The sequence below is a fragment of the Hyperolius riggenbachi genome, chromosome 5 (genome assembly GCF_040937935.1).
Source record: "Hyperolius riggenbachi isolate aHypRig1 chromosome 5, aHypRig1.pri, whole genome shotgun sequence".
NCBI classification, from domain to species: Eukaryota; Metazoa; Chordata; class Amphibia; order Anura; family Hyperoliidae; genus Hyperolius; species Hyperolius riggenbachi.
Window position 1 is genome coordinate 292,752,580 of NC_090650.1, and position 24,295 is coordinate 292,776,874.

At 46.8% G+C, this 24,295-nt stretch overlaps 1 protein-coding gene across 2 annotated transcripts in view; it reads right to left on the bottom strand.

Moving 5' to 3' along the window:
- Nucleotides 1-2,169: 2,169 nt before the first annotated feature.
- The window catches only part of LOC137518784 (beta-Ala-His dipeptidase-like), a 72,365-nt gene continuing 50,239 nt past the window's right edge, over nucleotides 2,170-24,295 (bottom strand). For both annotated transcript variants that reach the window (XM_068237073.1, XM_068237072.1), the window contains 4 exons: nucleotides 18,040-18,204; nucleotides 16,315-16,456; nucleotides 7,038-7,185; nucleotides 2,170-2,305 (listed from right to left, as the gene is read on the bottom strand). In XM_068237073.1, coding sequence (XP_068093174.1) covers nucleotides 2,242-2,305; nucleotides 7,038-7,185; nucleotides 16,315-16,456; nucleotides 18,040-18,204 — 519 coding nt within the window. In that variant the 3' untranslated portion in view covers nucleotides 2,170-2,241. The remainder of the gene's footprint in view (nucleotides 2,306-7,037; nucleotides 7,186-16,314; nucleotides 16,457-18,039; nucleotides 18,205-24,295) is intronic.

The window sequence follows — 24,295 nt, forward strand, 5'->3', positions numbered from 1 at the left end:
TGGTGAGTACGGAGTTTTAGCCTGTCCTGACTCTGCTACTTGTCTGCTCCTTTTGTACCGTGCCTGTATCTGCTAATCTATTGCAGACGCTAGTATTCTGTCATGACTCTGCAAACAATGGAAGTTCAGTGTGAGTCACACATCCTATAATTCTTACTTTACCATGCTATTGTCCCAAGTTGGATTACTGTCCAGGAAAGCATGTGCATGGTGTATGTTTTCTCTGTGTGGGTTTCCCCAAGCAGTCAGATTTCTTTCGCATATTAAAAACATACTATTGGATTAGCCGTCTTACCTCCAAATTGGCCCTAGACTATGAAAGGGACATTGGACTATGGGAGGACTTCAGCTTTGGAGCTCCTTTTAGGGACAGTAAGCGGAAAATGTGAGCTCTACATAAATGCATAATAATATGGTGCCCAGCAAGCCGATTCCGTGGTTTAACACTCAAACCCAGAGATGGATTAAGATGTGATGGGGCCCTAGGGAAGATGGTAGATTTGGGGCTCCCATGTGGTCCTTTTGTTAAGCTGAAGCAAAGAGAGGTCAAACAAGGTGGCTGGTGGGCTCATTGACACCCACTAGGCCGCAAGTGTGATGATCCGCTCAGCTGGCTGCACAGGCAGACAGCTGTTTGTCCATTCCTCTAATCTGTGGGCTGCAGGTCTCTGGAACAGAGACCTGTCTTTCCATTGCAAGTTTCTGGTCTGTTCTCTTGCTGGGGAATTTGCATACATTCGTTATGCAAATCCCCTACCTGCCTTCTTTGATGACTGGCACTATAAGAGCTTTATGGTTCCCAGAATGCTTTGCTGGACCTTTCCTTTCCATGGTCTGTTCCTGATGGACACTGCTGGAGTGTCAGCCATTGCTATCTAGTATAGTTAATTCCTGGGGGTTGCTTTAGGCTCCCCTTCTAGCCCAGTCAGGTTGTATTATCTGTATTGCCTGTTCTGTCTTGTCTTGCCTGTTGCCATTGTCCTGCCCCTATGGTGGTCGACAGGAAATGGTTCTGATCTCTGTTCTTGGAGTATAGCTGGTGCAGCGGTTGCTACCAGCTATCTCTTCGGTTCTGTTTCCTGGGATCGCGCTAGCTACTTTTCGCTAGCGCTGGGGATCCTTCTGTTTTGTCTTCTGGGATCGCGCTAGCTACTTTTCGCTAGCACTGGGGATCCTTCTGTTCTGCTACTCTGTACCTGGATCACGCTAGCCACTTTTCGCTAGTGCTGTGGATCCTATCTCTCGTTTGTCCCTGTTTTCGTGTGTCTGTCTTGTCCGCTACGCTTGCTGCAGGCTCGGTGAGGTAACCGTTAAGCAAGCGCTCGCGTCCTCGGTTTCATGTTTGTCTGTTAATGGTTAGTTAGGCGTGCTTGTCTCTATTGTGCTTATCACGTGGAGATCGCGCATAACCGCGTGCACTGTTGCGAATGAGTGCGGTGTTCGCGGTTAGCTAGCGTTGTTATTTTCCGTATCTCCTTTTTGTATTTGCTGTGCCTTTGCTACCCTCGTATTCTATTCTGATCTGCCTTGTGTCACGTCTGGCGATCGCACCTCTCGCGATCGCGTTCCTATTTCGTATCTGCTGTACAACCTATCCCTTTGCTCAATCTCATTCGCAATCGCCTCTCTTGCGATTGCGTTCTGCGCTTCGTACAATTCCTGTCTGGCATTTGTGGAGGTACAGAGGATTGGTTCCTCTGCACTCCCCAGCGCCATCTGCCGACAGGAATTTCCCTCTACAGGTGCGTAGCACCTTTTGCTGGGTGCCTGCAAATATACGCTTGTGGAGGAAATCCGCCGCGTCAGCGCACGTCTGGTGCGCTGACCACGGAGACGATTCCGCAATCGTTACAGCAAGCACCTGCCTAGGTTACCTGGTGGTCCTGCTCTGCTCATACCACTTATTATATTGTCAGGTTTACTTCACTACCTTACATAAGCTAAATAATGCCTTTATACTGACATTTTCAAAACTGAAACTAATCAGTACAAGTTCTATGAAACAAAAGCATATGAAACATTCATTTCACATTACATGTTTAATCCCTTTGAATAACGATTGATGTTAACCACTAACCAATACAAAGTACTATTTATAACTTTCATAGTATTATACAGATTCAACTGGTTCCCAAAATATTGCAGAATGGTTAATAAGCATGTCGTATATTGGTTTTATTATTTTATTTATAATGCAGTAACTCGCAGCATAGTATTACAGCTGATGTAGACATTACAAGATCAGAATGATGCAAGTTCTTGGAGGAAGCTTGCATATAATTTTGTTCCTTCGATGTAGTTAAACCTGGAAAGAAGAACATTTAGTAAGACAATGGCACACTTTGGAGAGTATACTGTACAACGCTGGAACATAATCCATACAGCATCTTACAGATCTTGTATAGTTAAAGTGAACCTGAAGTGAAAATAAATTTAAAGAGAACCCGAGGTGGGATTTAATTATGTTAGTGGGGCACAGAGCAGTGTTGCCAACTCATCCCTTTAATGACTGACACATATGAATTATACAGGTTTTGTGGCTAGGTAGATGCCATTAAGGCACTGATTATGTGCAAATAGCCCCAGAAACTGTATAATTTAGATGTGTCAGTAATTAAAGGGATGAGTTGGCAACACTGGCACAGAGGCTGGTTGTACACACTAACACCAGCCTCTGTTGCCCCATGGTGTGCCTCCAGGACCCCCCTGCGCGCCGCTATACCCCCCGCAGTGCTAGCGACACACAGCGTGTCACCAGCACAATGTGTACCTCTGCCTGTCTGTTAGCGCCGCTCCCCCGCCTCCTCCTTTTCGGTGCTACCCGCCCGCGTCACTTCCCTCCAATCAGCGGGAGGGAAGGGACGCTGGCGGGTAGCGCCGATACGGAGGAGGCGGAGCGGCGCTAACAGACAGACAGGCAGAGGTAAACATTGTGCTGGCGACACGCTGTGTGTCGCTAGCACTGCGGGGGGTATAGCGGCGCGCAGGGGGGTCCTGGAGGCACACCATGGGGCAACAGAGGCTGGTGTTAGTGTGCACAACCAGCCTCTGTGCCCCACTAACATAATTAAATCCCACCTCGGGTTCTCTTTAAGAGATAATTAATTCAATGTGCAGTATGGATAATAAATAGAACATTAATAACATGAAAATAAGTCTCATTTTTATTTTCAGTTTAATGGCTTAATTTTTAAGATTGCATCCGACAGTCAATAAAGCTGTGGCTGCAGAGCTGGTCCCACAGGTGGGCACAGCTAGAGCTCAGCAGCAATTTTGAAAATAAAACGCCAGGGCCCATTCTGAGAGGGTAGCGGAGCTATTACCTGCCTGAAGGGAACAAATAGTTTACAGGCTCTGTCTATTTGGCCTCGAGTACTCTAAAGAGGAACTGTCACGAAAATCTTAAAATTTAAAACACATACACATAAGTAAATTTCTTCCTGAAAAAAAATAAGCCATCAATTACATTTCTCCTATGTTGCTGTCACTGACAGTAGGTAGTAGAAATCTGACATTACTGACAGAGTTTGGACTAGCCAATCTTCTCATAGGCTGGTTCTCAGGGTTTTCTTTATTTTTAAAAGCACTTGGTGAATGCCAGTTGCTCCGTCCAACTGCCACAAAAGTGTGCAAGGAGGCTGGCCAGCATCTTTGTATAAAGATTTTTCAGGGAATGTCTTTATAAAGAATAAAGGCCATGCTGAGAATCCCCTATGGAGAGATGGACTAGCCCAAAATCTGTCAGTAATGTCAGATTTCTACTACCTACTGTAAGTGACAGCAAAATAGGAGAAAAGTAATTGATGGCTTATTTTACTCTATAAGAAATGTACTTTTTATTTGTATGTGTTTTTAAATTTTAAGATTTTCGTGACTGTTCCTCTTTAAAGTGAATGGTAACTGCATTTAAAAAAAATGAGAAGAAGGGTGGCCCTGTACTGCGCTAGCGCAAGCACGCTCTTGCACGCTCACGCCTGTGCAGTATGGAGCCGCACGTTTTTGGGAGGACACGGCTCCCCAAGACTTCCAAATAACCTTTCGGTGGGGGATTGAAACGGGGGGGGGGGGGAGCCAGCACAGGATAGAGGTCACCGAGAGAGGAAATGGAAGGCTCTATATGACCCAGAGCCTTCCCTCTCCTTAGGTAAGTATTTGCTTCATTTTTTTAAAAATGCGGTTCCAATTCAGTTTAAGCTAAAAGAGAGGTAATGACCGTTTTAACTTTTTTGCACCTCAGAAGCCTTATCTGTTTCTCAGTTAGTTTATGCAGGAAACCGACTGAATTGAAAAGCTGTGTACAAGCTCTTTTGCACAGAAAACACTCATTTTTTTAATTCTTGCTGTACTGGAAAACAGAAAGGGACTTCAGAGAATTTCTTACTAAGGCTAGTATTATATATATACACTGGTTTATCTTAGGTCACTTTAGGTAAGCTTTAACACTGATCTTTTCATGTCATAACTGTAATATTGAATCAAAATAACTGTTAGCAATAATGGAACAACTAAAACAGAGGTTTTAAAAATAAATAGAGATAACCTTTACATTTAGTCACTTGTACTAAATTTATTTTAGAAGGTGAATACTCTTAAGCAAATTTAACTTTAAAAAGCATATAGATAGGATACCTTAGCCCAAACAAAAATTTAAAAACTGGGGGAGCAGGCATATGTAGTGGGCTTTCCTCAAGCCCACCTCTCCCCCAGTTCTCTCCATAGCCCTACGTTACTGTGTACCGACCCTCCTAAGCTACTTCCCGGGCAGGAAGGTCGGTGAAGACTGCGCAGGCGCTGCCCAGGGAAACGCATCCTTGATCCTGGGGCCGGGATCTACTACTACAACTAAGAAGTGCACATGCGCAGCGCGCTCGTGGGCACGTGATCAAGTACGCACATTGCTTAGCAGCGCCTGCGCAGTCTTCACCGATGTTCCCAGAAAGTAGCTTTGGATGGTCGGTACAGAGTAATGGAGGGCTACGGAGAGTGGGGGAGCAGGCATGTGTAGTGGGCTCTTCTCTGCTACCCCACTCTCCGCCGCTCTCCGTTATTCTGTACCCCGTTTTTTAATTTTTTTGCTTGGGCTAAGTTATTCTTTAAAATGTATGTACAGTTTCGAAACAATTTTCAGTTCTGCTCCCCTCTCAAGGCATAAAAGGGTATCTGAGAAATGAAACTAACTCTAAATATATATATTTTTGGCTGTTTTGATACAGCAAAGCTACTGTACTTTCCCTTTCTCCTTTGAGTCTTTTCCCCACTTTTAAATAAATTGAACATTTGTATTGCATTATTTGGGATGGTAAGCAAGGCAATGGCGCAGAGAGTTGCTTTAAAATAACTAGATAAAGAGCAGTCTTATGTTAGTACAACTCAAATGACTTTAATGGAAATTCAGGATTTTGCAAATGCATTTTTTGACCAGTTGATTTTTGAGGGTCAGCCTTGAGGGATGGGCTAGCACTCAGTTTGTCCAGCTGTGGCATGTATTGAAATTGGAAAAGGAAAAGAAGCTGTGATCAGGACAGCCTGAGACCAGAAACCCACTAGGAGCGATTTTCTGAGCGCTTTGCGATTTGAAAACTCTTGCTAATGTAATGCTATGGGTGTGATCCCACTTCAGCGAAGTGATTTTATAAAAATCTCCATAGCATTTCATTAGCAAGAGTTTTTTCAAATTACTAGCGCTTAGAAATCGCTCCAAGTGGGTATCTGGCCTGATACGGGTTGGGTTCCATGACTGCATGACCAGTCAGAGCTTTCGATCCTTTAATGGTGTTTCAAACAGGTGATTTGTTTTCTGAAAATAAAGATACCAGATCTAAATTCCAGCCAAAACATCGAATATTTTCATTTTGGACAGTGTAAAGCTTTTGTTCCACACAGCTGAACTGCTTATTTGTCAGACCCTTTAGCCTCCCAGCGGCTGGCCACAAGCAGCATTCGGCTGTCATTACATGCAGCTGAATGGCAGCGTTTGGTAACACAGCGCGTGGCACGTTTGATCTGCGGTGGCATTACCAAGCTGTAAAAAAGAAAAAAGTGTGTTTCCTGTTGCGTCTGAGGATGGCAACCATTGTGCTCAGCTGCACCTCCATTGGGGGGGCGCCTGTCCACCATCCATGCCGAGTGCTAGCAAGCACCAATTCGGTGGATGGGAGCAGCAACAGGCGGGGAATTCACCACCTTCAGCTGTGGGTAGAAAAGAGGCCTAAAAGGGTTAAACCATCTATCTGTTTTACTTCTACCCGTGTCACTGTTGAGAACATTTACCATAACTATGTGCTGTGTCTCCAAAGGCAGAAAAGTTGAGGATAATCTTTCTAAAGGTGCCCATTAACGATACAGTTTTTCACTAAATCCGATCTTACGATGCAATTTGAAAGATCGTAAGTAATCTGAAGGCAATTATCGAATGTTCGACCAAAGAATCGCTCACTATCTATTTCCCTTCATAAACAGCAGATTTTCTATACAATTCGATCATAAAAATACACAAAAACGCCTAACATTTAGCTTTAAAGGACTTACGAGGCCAAAAATCTAAAATTTGATCATTACCTGTTAAAAATTTTAATCCATAGGGGAGTTCCTCCGCTCTATTCCGCCGCAAAAGTATTCTTTTTATTGCCCCCAGGCTGCGACCCGACCCCACAGCACGGGTCGTCTACTATGCCACACTCAAGATGGCCGCCGCAAAGATCCGCGGCTGCGCATCTTGAGTGTGGCATAGGAGACGACCCGTGCTGTGGGGTCGGGTCGCAGCCTGGGGGCAATAAAAAGAATACTTTTGCGGCGGAATAGAGCGGAGGGCGCGGAGGAACTCCCCCTATGGATTCAAATGTTAAACAGGTAATGATCAAATTTTTCGATTTTTAGCCTCGTAAGTCCTTTAATAATTACCCTGAAGTAAATCAGTCACCTCCAGCCTAATTTCGAGTGTTTCCTGTATCACAGTCTTTCTGCCTTGGAATATAGTCTAATCTAGTCTAGACTAAGTGTAGTGCTAGGCTCATAAGTAAACAAGCATAACTGCTTACTTGCTTATCTTCTCATTCTGTCCATGGGGAGCATCATCTGGTCCACCAATTCCAAGCAGCATGACATGTTTTCCTACAACTTCCTCAAAATCTTTGGCTATAGGAATTGTTCCACCGGCTCGAATCATGTCTGCATCAACGTTGAACACTAGAGGGCAGACAAAGATAAAAGAATAGGAATATGAACCAAGCTTTTCATATGCATTATGTAATACAAACTGTGGTTATGGGCGCTCCTCTATCAAGAATTAACCTAATGTACAAATGGCTAAAGCATATGGTTCAGAAACATGGAAAAACACAATCTAGGTGTATATGTGTAGCCACACAATGGGAGGGGATTCACCACCCTAAAGAGTCATATAAAGTTCTGTGGAGGCACTCAACATATATAATACCGGCACTGAGAGACGCGATAGAGAGAGCGGAGACACTCTCTGGGACTGCCGAGGAACTTTATCATATGCGCGATTGGTTCTTCTACCTTTGAGTGCATTGTCATGTTTTTAATCTTTTAATAAATACAGTATCACGCTATGCAGCATTTGTTTCAGTCTTAAAGGTATCCATATGCCAGCTGGGATTTTCATTATAACAAGCGCATACTGCTGGTCGTTTAAAGGGATCAGCCTCCACGTCTGGTGAGCGTTTAACAGTACCATACAGTGGCTTGCAAAAGTATTCGGCCCCCTTGAGGTTTTCCACATATTGTCACATTACTGCCACAAACGAATCAATTTTATTGAAATTCCACATGAAAGACCAATACAAAAAATCATACATTCTTCCAAACATTTTTTACAAATCAATAACTGCAAAGTGGGGTGTGCGTAATTATTCAGCCCCCTTTGGTCTGAGTGCAGTCAGTTGCCCATAGACATTGCCTGATGAGTGCTAATGACTAAATAGAGTGCAACTGTGTGTAATCTGATGTCAGTACAAATACAGCTTGTCACGGACGATTGCGGGGACGCAGGCGCGTCCTGGAACCGCCCGTGAAGAAAAGAACGATCGCACTCGATTCCTGCATCGATTGCGCTTCAGATCAATAGAACCAAGATTTGATGTGTAGTATCTCTCTGCCTAGGAACAGCTGGGGGATCTGTCTTAGCTGAAGTGACAGCCTGGGGGGAAGGTGTTAATTAGCTTGGACATATTCCCTGTGGAAGGCACAATTTCCCTTTTGGTTCTGGGATCCAGGTGACACTTAGCTGATCTCATGGAGATGTTAATTAACCAAAGGATGCCTAGGTGCAGCCAAGCAGGCTACGAATCCACGGGAGGTCTTGACACTTTGCTCCCTAGTAAAGATCAAAGGAAAGTCAGCTGTTAGCAGCTAGAACACAACCTCAGTCTCATGGCATAATCCATAACTTCCCAGATCTGTCATATTTCTGGGGTTCCTGAGATGGCAGCTTCGCCAAACGTGGGGGAAGTGTAGCATGAGCCCCGGTGCTGGTTCTGAGGAAGTTTCAGAACATTCTGAGGTAAGGACTGCCAGTTAGGCAGTTTGAAAATGCCCTGATGATACCACAGGGGTCCCACCCCTCATGTCTGGTATCAGGGCGCTGGGTAAATCGAGACAGACCTGAAAATGTTAATAAATCTGCCCTGACCTGTACGGTTCTGTGAGATAGAGCCCATATATGGGTAGATATGATTTCTAGCCCCAGTACAAGGGGAGGGCTCATCTCATCTTTGAAGGAGGTGTATGGCTCCCCGCCCTCACTCCCTCCTACTGAAGCAGGGGCATAAGAATGGCTGAGGACCCAAACTCAGTGTCCTCCACACTGAACCATCTTGCACTCATCAGATGCCAGCTTGAGGATATGCTGGCATCCACCTGGTCTGAACTCTGGACTTTGAAACCAAGAACTTTATGATTCTTCCCACAATAAGGACATCTTTCCAGGAACTAAGTATTTTTCTCCCTTCTTTAATTTTTCATACTGGCTATTACTGTTTTAATAATTGTTGATTTTAATAATTGTCTGTATATATTAATTATTTATATTGCTGTGAATAAAAGACTTCCTCCAAGTCATTCACTGTTTCGCTACCCTGCTTATCAGCACACACAGAAATGATCCCGGGTCTCTGAAGATACGCTACTGTTTGTTTGTTGTTGGCTAGACAGAATATCGTGTGTTTAACCGTTTTATTCGCAGGATTAGTCAGTCAGTTAGTGGGCCCCACGGTCCCATGATAACCGCGGTGGTGGCAGTTTACTCTGAACCAGTGGGTGAAGTGGTAATCACCCGTGTCTCACAGGCTTCCTTCTGAGTTGTCTGCGGCTAATTCTTAACGGTTCCTGCGCATTGACTGCGACCAGAGTTCGCACGATCTGTGCGCTGGCACCGTTTAGAAGGCTAAGGGCGGTCAGCCACTAGGGCTCTTGTGACAGTGTTAGGCAGCGGTTGGGACCTGTGTTGTGCTGAAATTATCTGCGATAGCGCTAGCGCTATCGAGAAACGAACTAATTCGTTGGTGTAGCTGGAAGGCAATATATTTTTTATATATACAGAGAGACTGTGTAGCCAGTACCCCTCCCCAAAAGTTTTATTTTATTTGGCGTGGAAATGTCCGGGAACTACAAGAAAATGTGCCTGGCGGACCTGCAAAATCTTTGCCAAGAGAGAGGCATTGATGTCGGCCGCAAGAAACAAGGGGACCTGGTAACGGAATTGTTTCAATGGGATACCCAGCAACTGCAGGAGCTGGATGTGTCTGCTGAGGTAGACGCTGACCCATCTGACTCAAGGCAAGGGGAACCAGAGACTGAGACTCCTGACCGTACAGAGGTTGTGCATCCTGAGGGCCCTGCATCAACAGTTACGCAGGAGAATGTCAGTGTGGACCCCAATCCCAGAGTTTCTGAAAGTACTCGCCTGGAACCGGCCAGTACTGGACTGTCCGTTTGTACTGATCCGCTAATGCAGCAGGCATTACAAAAGCTGATGGACACTGACCTGGACAAGTACCTGCAGTACATGCGTGAGGAGCGCCAAATGCGGGAGGAACGGGAGCGGCAAGCCGCTGCTGCTGCAGCCGCTGAGCGAGAACGGGAGCGCCAACGACAGCATGAGCTAAACATGGCAAAAGTGCAACAGGCCAGCCGGAGTTCACCGCCCAGCCTCCCTGCTGAAGGAGCTGCAGCACCCGTAAGTGCAAAATTTTAATTTGCTAATATCGAGAAAGACACAGACATTGACTTGTTTTTGCGATCTTTCGAAAAAGCATGCCGTCAGTATCATCTGTCCCAAGACCAGTGGGCCAGACATCTGACACCTTTGCTGCGCTACAAAGCGCTTGATGCTTTCGCAGAATTGCCTGCGGAAAAGGATAATGATTATGCTGCTATAAAAGACGCTATCATTACTAAGTACCAGCTGACGCCAGAAGCCTATCGGAAAAAGTTCAGGGCCTGGCAGAAAAAGTCTTCTGATTCGTACCGAGATGTGGTCAGCAGCTTGCTCACCACACTCCGCCAGTGGACGCTAGGCCTCACCAAAGGGTCTTATGGCGTCCTGGAGGACTTGATAGTCCTCGAACAATTTCTGAACATTTGCCCTGCTGATGTACGACAGTTTGTGTTAGAACGCAGGCCGGCTTCAGCCACTGTCGCTGCAGACCTTGCTGAGACTTTTGCAACTACCCGGGTGGCTGATACCCGCAGAACTGTCCCATCCAGCTGGAGAGGAGGTCAGCTCAATACCTCGGCAGACCCTCCTGCCCCTGTGAGCCGTCAGCCACAGAGGCCACCCAGCGCAGCTGCTGCACCCAGGCCTGCAGCGCCTGGAGAGGTCACCTGTCACTACTGCCGCCAGCCCGGACACATGAAATTCGACTGTCCGGAGCGGAGACAGACACCACCAGCACCTGGATCATCTGCATCACCTGCACCTCACCCACAGCAGAGGCAACCCGCCAGCGAACCACAGCCTGGATCATCAGATTTTGTCCTGTTTGCACGCGGACAGGAAATCCGCGACCGAACCGACCAGCAGCAACTTGTTAGAGTGAACGGCAAAGTTGTCACCGGATTTCGAGACACCGGAGCTGACATCACGTTAGTTCACTCACATCTTGTGCCAAAGGAGAGCATCAGCTCCAGCCGATCCCTTGCCCTTACTGGAGTAGAGGGCACCCTTTTTCACATAGCCCACGCGACAGTGAAGCTGGATTGGGGAGTGGGAGGAATCCAAGAAAGGGTTGTTGGGGTTATGAAGGATCTCCCAGTCCCTGTGTTGCTGGGGACTGACTTGGGCAAGCTTGTGTCCTACTATGAACCTGCCACGATCGCCTTGTCGCTCACGGAAGGAGGCGGACTCTCCACCCACCACCAGGTACTTTATACACTTGGGGGAGCACCAGGGGGAGGTGGGTTGAATGTGCCCAGTTCAAGGGTACCAGGTTCAATAGTGCCTGCTTCAAAGGCACCTGAGTTTGATGTACAGACTGTCTGTTGTGATGATGCTGTAACTGTACCTGAATTTACTGTACAACCTGTCTGTAATGAAAAAATGTCTATACCTGTCAATGTCATTACTGCATGCAATGATGATTTGAGTAATGTCCGTCTGTGCCATTCTGACAGTGTACCTGTGCTAGCAGTACCGCGCAGCTGCACTGCTCAGAACCCGAGCTCAGAACAGGTGGAGGGGGTTCCGGCCTCCTCCCCCTCCTCTGACCGCAGGGATGAGACCTTTCAGCCGCTGGCCTCGTGTGACATGAGCCAGTTGGCTGAAACTGACAGCGCCGTATTCTCAGCCGCACTACAAAGTGACCCAAGCCTGGAGGTGCTAAGGCAGCAAGCCGCTGAGCCCCTCGCAGACGGGGCCGCTTTCAAGGTGTACTGGGAAGGTGGGAGACTGTACAGTGAGTCTGTACAGCCCCCTACAGGTAGATCCCACGCGAATACCAAGTGGCTTGTGGTCCCGAGTGCGTTCAGGGGACATGTGCTGAAATCCGCACATGGTAATCCTCTGACAGGGCACTCGGGTGTCTGCAAGACACTCGCCGGTATTCGGAACCAGTTTTATTGGCCCCGGATGAACAGGGATGTAGCAAACTACTGCAGGGCATGTGCCGTCTGTCAGGAGCTGGGAAGGTCCAGGGATTCCCGCGGGGTTCCCTTAGGTCCACAGCCACTTAGCAGGGGAACCCGGCGTGGGCTGGCTGTTGACCTAACCAACCCACTGCCCGTTGTCAGCAGTCACGGCAGACACCACGTCCGACTGCAGTGGCGCAAACGCCCTGTCCAGAACGGTCCATGCTGGGTCAACCCTGAGGGTAGCAGACCGCGACCGGTCCAGGGGAACCGAGCCACAGGCTCCAATAGGTTTTCCCGCCGTACCGGCAACTCGAGGCCCGTCAGCCAGGTTAGCGGCGCCGCCACACATCTTGCGGATGAGTGGCTGAGCCGCAGACAAGGGGGAGGGCTGTCACGGACGATTGCGGGGACGCAGGCGCGTCCTGGAACCGCCCGTGAAGAAAAGAACGATCGCACTCGATTCCTGCATCGATTGCGCTTCAGATCAATAGAACCAAGATTTGATGTGTAGTATCTCTCTGCCTAGGAACAGCTGGGGGATCTGTCTTAGCTGAAGTGACAGCCTGGGGGGAAGGTGTTAATTAGCTTGGACATATTCCCTGTGGAAGGCACAATTTCCCTTTTGGTTCTGGGATCCAGGTGACACTTAGCTGATCTCATGGAGATGTTAATTAACCAAAGGATGCCTAGGTGCAGCCAAGCAGGCTACGAATCCACGGGAGGTCTTGACACTTTGCTCCCTAGTAAAGATCAAAGGAAAGTCAGCTGTTAGCAGCTAGAACACAACCTCAGTCTCATGGCATAATCCATAACTTCCCAGATCTGTCATATTTCTGGGGTTCCTGAGATGGCAGCTTCGCCAAACGTGGGGGAAGTGTAGCATGAGCCCCGATGCTGGTTCTGAGGAAGTTTCAGAACATTCTGAGGTAAGGACTGCCAGTTAGGCAGTTTGAAAATGCCCTGATGATACCACAGGGGTCCCACCCCTCATGTCTGGTATCAGGGCGCTGGGTAAATCGAGACAGACCTGAAAATGTTAATAAATCTGCCCTGACCTGTACGGTTCTGTGAGATAGAGCCCATATATGGGTAGATATGATTTCTAGCCCCAGTACAAGGGGAGGGCTCATCTCATCTTTGAAGGAGGTGTATGGCTCCCCGCCCTCACTCCCTCCTACTGAATAAGAATGGCTGAGGACCCAAACTCAGTGTCCTCCACACTGAACCATCTTGCACTCATCAGATGCCAGCTTGAGGATATGCTGGCATCCACCTGGTCTGAACTCTGGACTTTGAAACCAAGAACTTTATGATTCTTCCCACAATAAGGACATCTTTCCAGGAACTAAGTATTTTTCTCCCTTCTTTTATTTTTCATACTGGCTATTACTGTTTTAATAATTGTTGATTTTAATAATTGTCTGTATATATTAATTATTTATATTGCTGTGAATAAAAGACTTCCTCCAAGTCATTCACTGTTTCGCTACCCTGCTTATCAGCACACACAGAAATGATCCTGGGTCTCTGAAGATACGCTACTGTTTGTTTGTTGTTGGCTAGACAGAATATCGTGTGTTTAACCGTTTTATTCGCAGGATTAGTCAGTCAGTTAGTGGGCCCCACGGTCCCATGATAACCGCGGTGGTGGCAGTTTACTCTGAACCAGTGGGTGAAGTGGTAATCACCCGTGTCTCACAGGCTTCCTTCTGAGTTGTCTGCGGCTAATTCTTAACGGTTCCTGCGCATTGACTGCGACCAGAGTTCGCACGATCTGTGCGCTGGCACCGTTTAGAAGGCTAAGTGCGGTCAGCCACTAGGGCTTCTTGTGACACAGCTGCTCTGTGACGGCCTCAGAGGTTGTCTAAGAGAATCTTGGGAGCAACAACACCATGAAGTCCAAAGAACACACCACACAGGTCAGGGATAAAGTTATTGAGAAATTTAAAGCAGGCTTAGGCTACAAAAAGATTGCCAAAGCCTTGAACATCCCACGGAGCACTTTTCAAGCGATCATTCAGAAATGGAAGGCGTATGGCACAACTGTAAACCTACCAAGACAAGGCTGTCCACCTAAACTCACAGGCCGAACAAGGAGAGCGCTGATCAGAAATGCAGTCAAGAGCCCATGGTGACTCTGGATGAGCTGCAGAGATCTACAGCTCAGGTGGGGGAATCTGTCCATAGGACAACTATTAGTCGTGCACTGCACAAAGTTGGCCTTTATGGAAGAGTGGCAAGAAGAAAGCAATTGTGAACAGAAAAGCATAGGAAATCCCGTTTGCAGTTTGCCACAAGCCATGTGGGGGACACAGCAAACATGTGGAAGAAGGTGCTCTGGTCAGATGAGACCAAAATGGAACTTTTTGGCCAAAAAGCGAAACGCTATGTGTAGCGGTAAACTAGCACTGCACATCACTCAGAACACACCATCCCCACTATCAAATATAATGGTGGCAGCATCATGCTCTGGGGGTGCTTCTCTTCAGCAGGGACAGAAAAGCTGGTCAGAGTTGATGGGAAGATGGATGGAGCCAAATACAGGGCAATCTTGGAAGAAAACCTCTTGGAGTCTGCAAAAGACTTGAGACAGGGGCGGAGGTTCACCTTCCAGCAGGACAACGACCCTAAACATAAAGCCAGGGCAACAATGGAATGGTTTAATACAAAACATATCCATGTGTTAGAATGGCCCAGTCAAAGTCCAGATCTAAATCCAATCGAGAATCTGTGGCAAGATCTGAAAATTGCTGTTCACAAACGCTGTCCATCTAATCTGACTGAGCTGGAGCTGTTTTGCAAAGAAGAATGGGCAAGGATTTCAGTCTCTAGATGTGTAAAGCTGGTACAGACATACCCTAAAAGACTGGCAGCTGTAATTGCAGCAAAAGGTGGTTCTACAAAATATTGGCTCAGGGGGCTGAATAATTACACACATCCCTCTTTGCAATTATTGATTTTTAAAAAATGTTTGATATCATGTATGATTTTCATTCCACTTCTCACGTGTACACCACTTTGTATTGATCTTTCATGTGGAATTCCAATAAAATTAATTCATGTTTGTGGCAGTAATGTGACAAAATGTGGAAAACTTCAAGGGGGCCGAATACTTTTGCAAACCACTGTGTATATAGTGACGGTGGTGGGAACACAGTAGATCACTTGTGGATGGAGATGGAGATGTTTGCTGTCATTTTTTTGACCTGTTAAATTGGATTACGCTATGTCCGCTTGTCTTGTTTGAGTTCCAGATACTGTCACCCACGGATGATATGCCTGGATGTTTTTTACATGCGGTTTATGCTGATCTGTAATACAATCAGCCACCTGTTTTGGTGAGAGTACCTGGTGGAATACTTATATGAACTTGAAGTGCTTTTTGATAACTCTGAGAGACTCTGACATATTTGAACTGTTTATTATATATGTTGAGCGCCTGCACAGAACTTTATATTTTCATATGCATTGTTTAAATTATTTATTAGGATCTAACAGGATCCTATTCATAAAACTGAGATTGTGTTTAAACAATCATAAACCTTTTTGCTCAAATCATAATTTTTACGTCTCTCTACACTTAAATACCCTTGTATATTTGTAATTGATTACCTTACAATATAATTTGTATGTCTTTCTTTATTGCAGACACCCCTGTTGCCCACTTATCACCTATATAAGGGAACAGTAGGTTTGTTAATAATATCTTAGGGAAAAAAACTTTTCGGTTAATTTTAGCCTTGTACAGGGGTGTGAGATTTTCCTAAACAGTGTACCCACAGATAAACAGGTTAGTGTCCTATCCTGCTCCTCATTAGTTTCTCTCTTCCCCAGTGTATATTCCATTATTTTATGATGCTCTGCAGATTACAGGAAGTGTGAGACACTTGCTACCATTGGATCCAATGTGATACGGCATCAGGCCCTCTCATTAAAGTTTTGGATTAAGCCTAACACTTTGGTCTCCTCTACCATGTTGCTGCACCATTCAATGCCATATTACTTTGGCACACATGCATTGTGGCTAGACTGTAGAGTGCCCACTGGCCCGTCTGATTAACAGCTCACTCAATCTGCACTGATCATCCATGTCTATCCCCTGAACTCATCTCCACCACCACCACACAGTGGATGGAAAAGGAGCGTGGATGATGATCATGGACAAGGTTTGAAATAGTTAAGATGTAATGTTTTTGGCTAAAACAATGCCTTTGCTTTTTTTACCTCTTCTAACCGCTTTCTGGGCTGCAAGATATGGTGTGTCATTCATGTCTGCAAGCCAGGGCCGGGCTCCAATAACCATAGTAACTTTCATCTTATTTGGACTTTGCCGTTCTGAAAATTTATTTTCCAAGTAATCTGCTACCTAATGACAAAAACAATGAAATGTGATAGTAAAATTAGGTTAGGTTTACAAAGTATAACTGACTTTACATGCTTGTACTCCTTCTGACTTTACATACTTTTGCTCCCAGTTTGCATGAGCTGAACTCAAAGATCTGAAACATTTTCTACATACACAAAAGACCAATTGCTCTCAAATATTGTTCACAAAACTGTCTAAGGGCTCAAATCCACTAGAAGCCTTTTCTAAGCGCTAGTGATTTGAAAAAGCTCATGCAATGCTATGGGGGATTTTTATAATATTGCATCGCTCAAGTGGGATCACACCCATAGCATTACATTAGCAAGAGCTTTTCAAATCACAAAGCGCTCAGAAAAATGCTCCTAGTGGGTTCCAGGCCTTAATCTGTGTTAGTGAGCAGTTCTTCTTTACCAAGATAATCCATCCCACCTCACGTTTGTGGCATAACAAGGTGCTGATTAGACAGCATGAATATTGCACAGTTGTTCCTTATGCTACGTACACACTTGCGATAACGATCGTTTGCAAGGAATGATAGTTACCAGACAAACAATATTAGAACGATTGGAATGCAACGATAGGATGCAGCGATCATCATACACATTTAACGATGGTTCTCGCAGAAAAGAACGATCAGAGGGAAATGTTGCATATATATTTATATAAAATTTATAAAAAAAACACTAACATGGAGTTACAATATATAAAAATATGATAGTTAACTTGAAAACAAAGTTTATTTGAAATTTGTAATGTAACCATCTTTACGGGTTGCGCTACACAGGAAGTACGGAAGCTGGGCAGAATCCAACGCAGGCGCATTGACCCTTGTAATGATCATTCTCGGCAGATAACTGTACACACTATAGTTTTGTAACGATTGTCGCTCGATATGATCCGTCCTGTTGGATTTCCTCATCGTGCCGATATTCTTCGTTCGTCTTTGTACTTAATCGTTTGGTAAAGTTCTTTACCCGATTGTCGGCAGACCGATCATTAAGCTGCTGTTTCAAACGACCATAGTTGCAAGTGTGTACGTACCATAAGACTACAATCGGCATGCTGACTGCAGAAATGTCTACCATAGCTGTTGCCCTCGAAATTAATGTTCATTTCTCTACCATAAACCATCTCCAAAAACATTTCAGATAATTTGGCAGTACATTTAACCGGCTTCACAACCGCAGACCATGTTTAACCACACCAACCCAGGACCTCCACATCCAGCACTTGATTACAGATCGAGAGCAGATGTGTAGGTGCTTAGCCAAAAAGCAAAATATGAAGGTAGTGTCTGCACTTTAACAGTGATCTCTCTGAGTCTTGACCTTCGGCAGCATTACTTTATTAATCAGTGTCTGAAAAGCAGTGGTGTAATTTAGAAAACAACAACAAAAAATCCCAAATTACAGCCTATGAGAGTATCTATGTAAATCACAAAACCTGACTTATGACTCACTGAGAAGAACCCAGCGTAGGCATTTGCAATTTTAACTAAAACCCAAATCGTAATAAAAATTGCATCCATGATACACTCTTAGTATAACTAAATAAGTATCATAAGTCACATTTTACTACCATACCTGTTTTTCTACCACAGATGGATTCATATTTGGAACTTGCCGAATTGAAAACTTTGCAATTACTTTTGCAGGAATAACAGTTTTTGTTCCTGATCCACAGAAGGCCCCTTCAATGCCATGAATGGATAATGAAGGAAATCTCCATCTGTGCATAAGCAAGTCCTCCTGAAAAGACACAAAATCAAAGAATAATACAGATGAAAACCATATACTATTTTGAAGCAGAATTTGAAGTAGAACTGAGTCACAACGTTATTATTGCTTTATGTAGTTGAAACGAATGCCACAAGGAAATTTGGGCGCAGCTATATTTTCAATGTAAATGGATCAGTTACAGAATATCGTAGGTGCAGCCTGTAAAATTTGGGTGCAACAATTTAATTTAACAATTATATAGCTTAACCTCTTGAGGAGCACAGTATTAAACCCCCTAAAGACCAGGCAATTTTTCAGTAGCCTCCTTGGCGGTATGGACGAGCTGAGTTCGTCCAGCAAAAACTTGCAAAAAACGTTAATGACGAGCTGAGCACGTCCATGCCGACAGGGAGATTTCCTGTTTCTCTGCCCCGCCGGCTGCATTTTTTTCTTATCAGAGGGATTCCCCAGGATGGCTGGATGCCTGACTGCACACTGTGGGTAGCGATCTGTGCTACCCACAGCGTGCAGAACAAGCATCCAGCCACCCTAGGGAATCCCTGGGCAGCCAGCGGGGCAGAGAATGTGCGGGGGATCCCCCTTGTATGTGGAGGCTGTGCTGGCGGGGGATCCCCCTCTGTGCGGGCGGGGGGAACCCCTTTATATGGTGGCTGTTGCGGGCAGAGGATCCCCCTCTGTGCGGGCGGGAGGATCCCCCTTCTATTGTGGCTTTTGCGGGCGTGGGGATACCCCTCTGTGCGGGTGGGGGGATCCCCCTTCTATTGTGGCTGTTGCGGGCGGCCTATCCCCCTCCCTCCCGATGTCCCCCCTCCCGATCTCCCCCCCCTCTCTAAGCCCATTGAGTAAATAGATTTACTCACCGAGGGCTTTCTCCAGCGACGGCAGCAGCACTTCCTCCTCCATCTCCGAAGTCCCGGTCTCTGTACAGTTACATTACGAGGCTTGGTGACGTCACCAAGTCTCGTAATGTAACTGTACAGAGAACGAGACTTCGGAGATGGAGGAGGAAGTGCTGCTGCCGTCGCTGGAGAAAGCCCTCGGTGAGTAAATCTATTTACTCAATGGGCTTAGAGAGGGGGGGGGGGGAAGGAGATCGGGAGGGGGGACATCGGGAGGGAGGGGGAGGAGGGGGATAGGCCGCCCGCAACAGCCACAATAGAAGGGGGATCCCCCCACCCGCATAGAGGGGGATCCCCCCGCCCGCAAAAGCCACAATAGAAGGGGGATCCCCCCACCCGCACAGAGGGGGATCCCCCTGCCAGCACAGCCTCCACATACAAGGGGGATCCCCCGCACATTCTTTGCCCTGCTGGCTGCCCAGGGATTCCCTAGGGTGGCTGGATGCTTGTTCTGCACGCTGTGGGTAGCACAGATCGCTACCCACAGCGTGCTGGGGGGGGGGGGGGAGGATCGGGAGGGGGACATCTGGCTACCTATAAATCTGGCTAAACACCTGGCTCACTATATACCTGGCTAAACATCTGGCTCGCTATATACCTGGCTAACTATACTTGGCTAACTATACCTGGCTGCACATCTGGCTAACTATACCTGGCTGCACATCTTCTACCTATACATCTGGGTCTTATACTCATTCTTGGCATGCTGATCCCTCGTCGCGTACCTCTGATAGCTTCCCCAGTGTCTTCTTCCATGTCCCTTGGCGGATTTTGCTTCTTCCTCAGCGATCACATGTCCCCCGTTGATCGGCGTTGATGACACCAGGGTCACACAGCGTCATCAACATCTTGCAGAAAACACTTTTTTTTTTAAATTGAATTCAATACAATAATCTGTATTAAATTTAATATTAAAAAAAAAATGGTTGCAAAAAAAAAAAATGGTTGCAAATTATTGGAAATTAATTGAAACACTTTTTGCACGGAAATCCTGGGGAAACTGAACGCCAGGGTGGTTAAATTGGCTACTGCAGCTTTAAGGCCAAGCTGCAGGGCCACACAACACAGCACACAAGTGATTCCCCCCCCCTTTTCTCCCCACCAACAGAGCTCTCTGTTGGTGGGATCTGATCACCCCCCATCCCCCCCAATGAGAGCCGATCACCTCTGTGTCTCAGGAGGGGACAGCCGTGTCACACGGCTGTCCCCAGTACAGCGCTGCTGCTGATCGCATCGCTGCACATGTAATTAGCAATTACGCTGTCTAACAGTCTCCCGAGCGGCAACCGCCGCTCGGAGACTGAAGGTGGCGCTCCGCTCACCAAGCAAAACAGCCCCAGGACTTTACACCAATCGGCCTTAGGCGGTCCTGGGGCTGCCCCCGCAGCCACGCCCATCGGCGTGACTCGGTCGGCTAGAGGTTAAAGAGGACCCAAGTTGGATTAAAATCTTAACCACTTAATGACCGCCTAACACCGATAGGCATTGGCAGGTCAAAGTGGTGTTACCATGGAGTTCTAAATCAGTTCACGGAGGGTGTCTCCGTGAACAGCCTGCGAGCCTCCGTTCGCGGCTCGCAGGCTAATTGTAAACACGCGGGGAAGAAATCCCCTGTGTTTACAGCAGCGCCGTAAAGAAGATCGGCGATCCCCGGCCTTTGATTGGCTGGGGATTGCCGGCATCTGATAGGCTGGAGCCTATCAGAGGCGGCGCAGGACGGATCGCCATCCTGTGCCGCCCAGAAAGAGGAAGGGAGGGAGGGAAAGAGAGGGAGGCTGCAAATCGCTGCGGAGGGGGGCTTTTAGGAGCCCCCCGCTCGGCCACACAGTGCGGCGGCGATCAGACCCCCCCAGCAGGACATCCCCCTAGTGGGAAAAAAGGGAAGTCTGATCGCCCTGTGTGCCTCCTGATCTGTGCTGTGGGCTGGAGAACCCACGCAGCACAGATCAGCCGAAAATCCCCTGGTCGTCAAGTGGTTAATAAGACACAAGACCTGTTCTGTGCACAATGGCATGCCGCTGTGTCATTCTGCTGCCCCCCCCCCCCCTGAAAATAGCGCCAGGCTAGCGATAATCTGCTTGTTGCAAGCCTCCCATTTACCTACAGCTTCCCAATCAGCAAGTCCTTCATTACATGGCTCTCCCCGCCTCCGATACCTTCCTCTAATCGGAAGCTAAGCCACGACCCAGGAGTATGTCCGATTGGAGGAAGCTAGAGGAGGGGCACGGACACAGCAGGGAGCCAGGTGGCAAGAGCAGGATCACTAGTGCACGATCCTTATGCTCCTCTGCCAGTTACACAACCCGCTCCACTGACTCGCATTTAAGCCAAGGGAGTAACTTTTCGGCACTTTTTTGTGCTAAAAAATGAGACTTATACGTGAGTATATAAGGTAACTAGGCTATGACTAAGGCCTCGTTCACATTAGACAATTCATATGGCCGTGCGTTCGGAGAGCAAGCACACCTGATCGCACGCCATCTAAGTTGCCGTGCATTGCACTGCTGATCCAATTCATTACAGTGAATGGGATCAGTGCTGTGCTTTGCCAGAAATGCGTGAAGCAGTGCAATAGCGCATCGCACTGCTGTGCTGCGCACATAGGGGTTGATTCATCAACCATAATTAATTATAAATTAAAATACAATTAGCAGCCGCTATGGAGGCTATGCTCGCTCCTTGCAGCATAGTGTGCCTTATTTTGTTACGTGCGTTGGTTCCTTAGTATCACGCGCTCCTTTAACCACTTAAGGACCAGGCTCTTTTTCCCTGATCTGTGCTGCGTGGGCTCTCCAGCCCACAGCACAGATCAGGTTTGCTGCAGGGCGACCAGACTTCCCTGCCTCCCCCCCCTTTTTTTCCCCACTAGGGGAATGTCCTGCTGGGGGGGGGGGGTCTGATCGCCGCCGCTCTGTGTGGCCGAGTGGGGATTTTCCGCCTCCCTGTCCTTCCCTCATTCTCCCGCAGGCTACACATATGTTGTTTTTAATTTAGGTTAGGCCACTTGCCCGGAGATCTACCTCACCGTGGTGCAAGTGTCCAGTATATTATACTTTGCATGCAAACTATAGTGGAAGCCAAAGTTCCTCCATAGTATAATAAATGTAGCATTTGTCTTGGACGCAAGGCATGCATTTTCAGCCTAATAGAGGTGGTGCATGCCTGAGCGATTAACCAGTCAATTGCAGCATGTATTTAGGGATGCGCAACCCCCCACCCCCCTTTTCATATCTAGATTATAGACTGAGACCTTGCCTCAGAATGGTCAAATCTCTGGTACAGGACACGGTTGACATTTTGAATGTCCTGGAGAAGTTTGATCGGAGGGAGAGCTATCATCTGGCCACAATTGATGTGGTCAGCTTGTATAGAGACTATACAAGCTGACCACATCAATGCGACATTCCACACACAGCGGGCCTGTTAGCACTGCGCAATGTTCTGGACAAATACAGTAAAAGCGATGAATCCTCTGACTATCTATGCGAATGTATGAAATTAATACTAGAACAGAATTCCTTTATGTTCAATGGGAAGTGGTACAAGCAAGTGTCAGGGACTGCCATGGGGACCCCGGTAGCCCCTACCTATTCTAACCTTTTCCTGTCAGTGTGGGAAGATGAGACCATCTGGTCCCCCGTTAATTCCAATCGTGAAAAGTTGAAATTGTGGTGTCGATACGTCAGTGACGTCCTTGTGGTCTGGGATGGTGACAGCAGGGAGTGTGCTCAATTTATGGAGTGGATTAATTCCAACCAAATAAATATGAGCTTTACATCACACTTTGGGGACAGGGAAGTGGAGTACCTAGACCTCAAGGTGGTGATTGAGAATCAGACGATTAGTCCTAAGGGTTATAGGAAAGAAACCACCACTAATAGCTTACTCCACTCTGCTAGTTACCATCACCGACATCTCAAGGATGCCATCCTATATGGCCAATTTCTGCACCTCAGGAGAAATAATAAAAATGATGTTGACTTTGAGATTCAGGCGGGGGAGCTATGTGATTGCCTCAGGAATAGAGGATATGAGGCAGAATCTGTGGGCAAGGCCCTGGATAGAGCCCACGAGATCTCAAGAGAGCAACTACTTACCAGAAAAAAAATCGGTCACGCCCCAAGGTGAATCTATGTAACTTTGTACTCGATTATTCCCCCCATCCGAAAAAATTAGACAGGCTGTCAGGAATCAGTGGCGCATCTTGAAGCTAGATAGTACCCTGAAGGATGGGACCACCCTACCCCCTAGGGTTAGCTTCAGGAGGGGGAAGACAATCAGGAAGATGTTAGTTCACAGGGATGTTAGGATTAGAGAGGAAAGTTCGGTCAATTGATTATCAAAGAAAAAATGGGAAGGAAATCATGGGTGCTGACTGCGGACATTGTAGTGCTTGCCGCACTATTAGAAAGGGTAAAGTGGTCCAAATTGGGCCTATTACTTGAAGAATCATAGAATTCATTAATTGTCATACTAAATACGTTGTATATTGTGTATGGTGCCCCTGCGGTCATTACTATATTGGCAAAACAGTCCAACCGTTAAAGGAGCGTTTCCTCCAACATAAAAGATCTATCCGAAGCGGTGTAGGTTCTACCCGCCTGATAGAACACATTAATGAGACCCATTTTGGGAATGCGGAGTGTCTCTCCTTTGCTGGTTTGGAAATTGTACAAGGGGATAGCAGGGGAGGCCTGAGAGACGATTGACTCTCTAAGGCTAGGTCCACACTAGACACAGTTGCAGGACGGACCCTGCAGTCCGGATCAGGGGAAGTACCCACCGTACTGCAAACTGATGAAAGTGCATCAGTTTTGCATCAGTTTCCGTTCAGGTTTTTCCCTGACAGAAAACGTCTCCATCATTAGGAAGGAGTGGGAGGATTTTTTTGGGCCAATCATAAAGCTTAGGCTATCCGTTTTAACATCCGTTTTTTGCCAGTGGAGCTGGAGATGCGTTTGCTCATTGCTTTCACTACCCCCTGCGTGTATCCGTGGTCCTGATCCATTGCGTGAAAATGCAGCAGATCCGGACCTTCCGTTCAGGTTTTGAAAACGGATCCCCGCAAACGCAGACGGATCCGTTTTTTACTTGGTGAGGCTGGCTGCTATTTTCAACATTAGTATCCGGGACTCCGTTTTTCATCAGGTTTGAAAAACGCAGCCACGGATACGTTTCCGGACCTAGTGTGGACCAGCTCT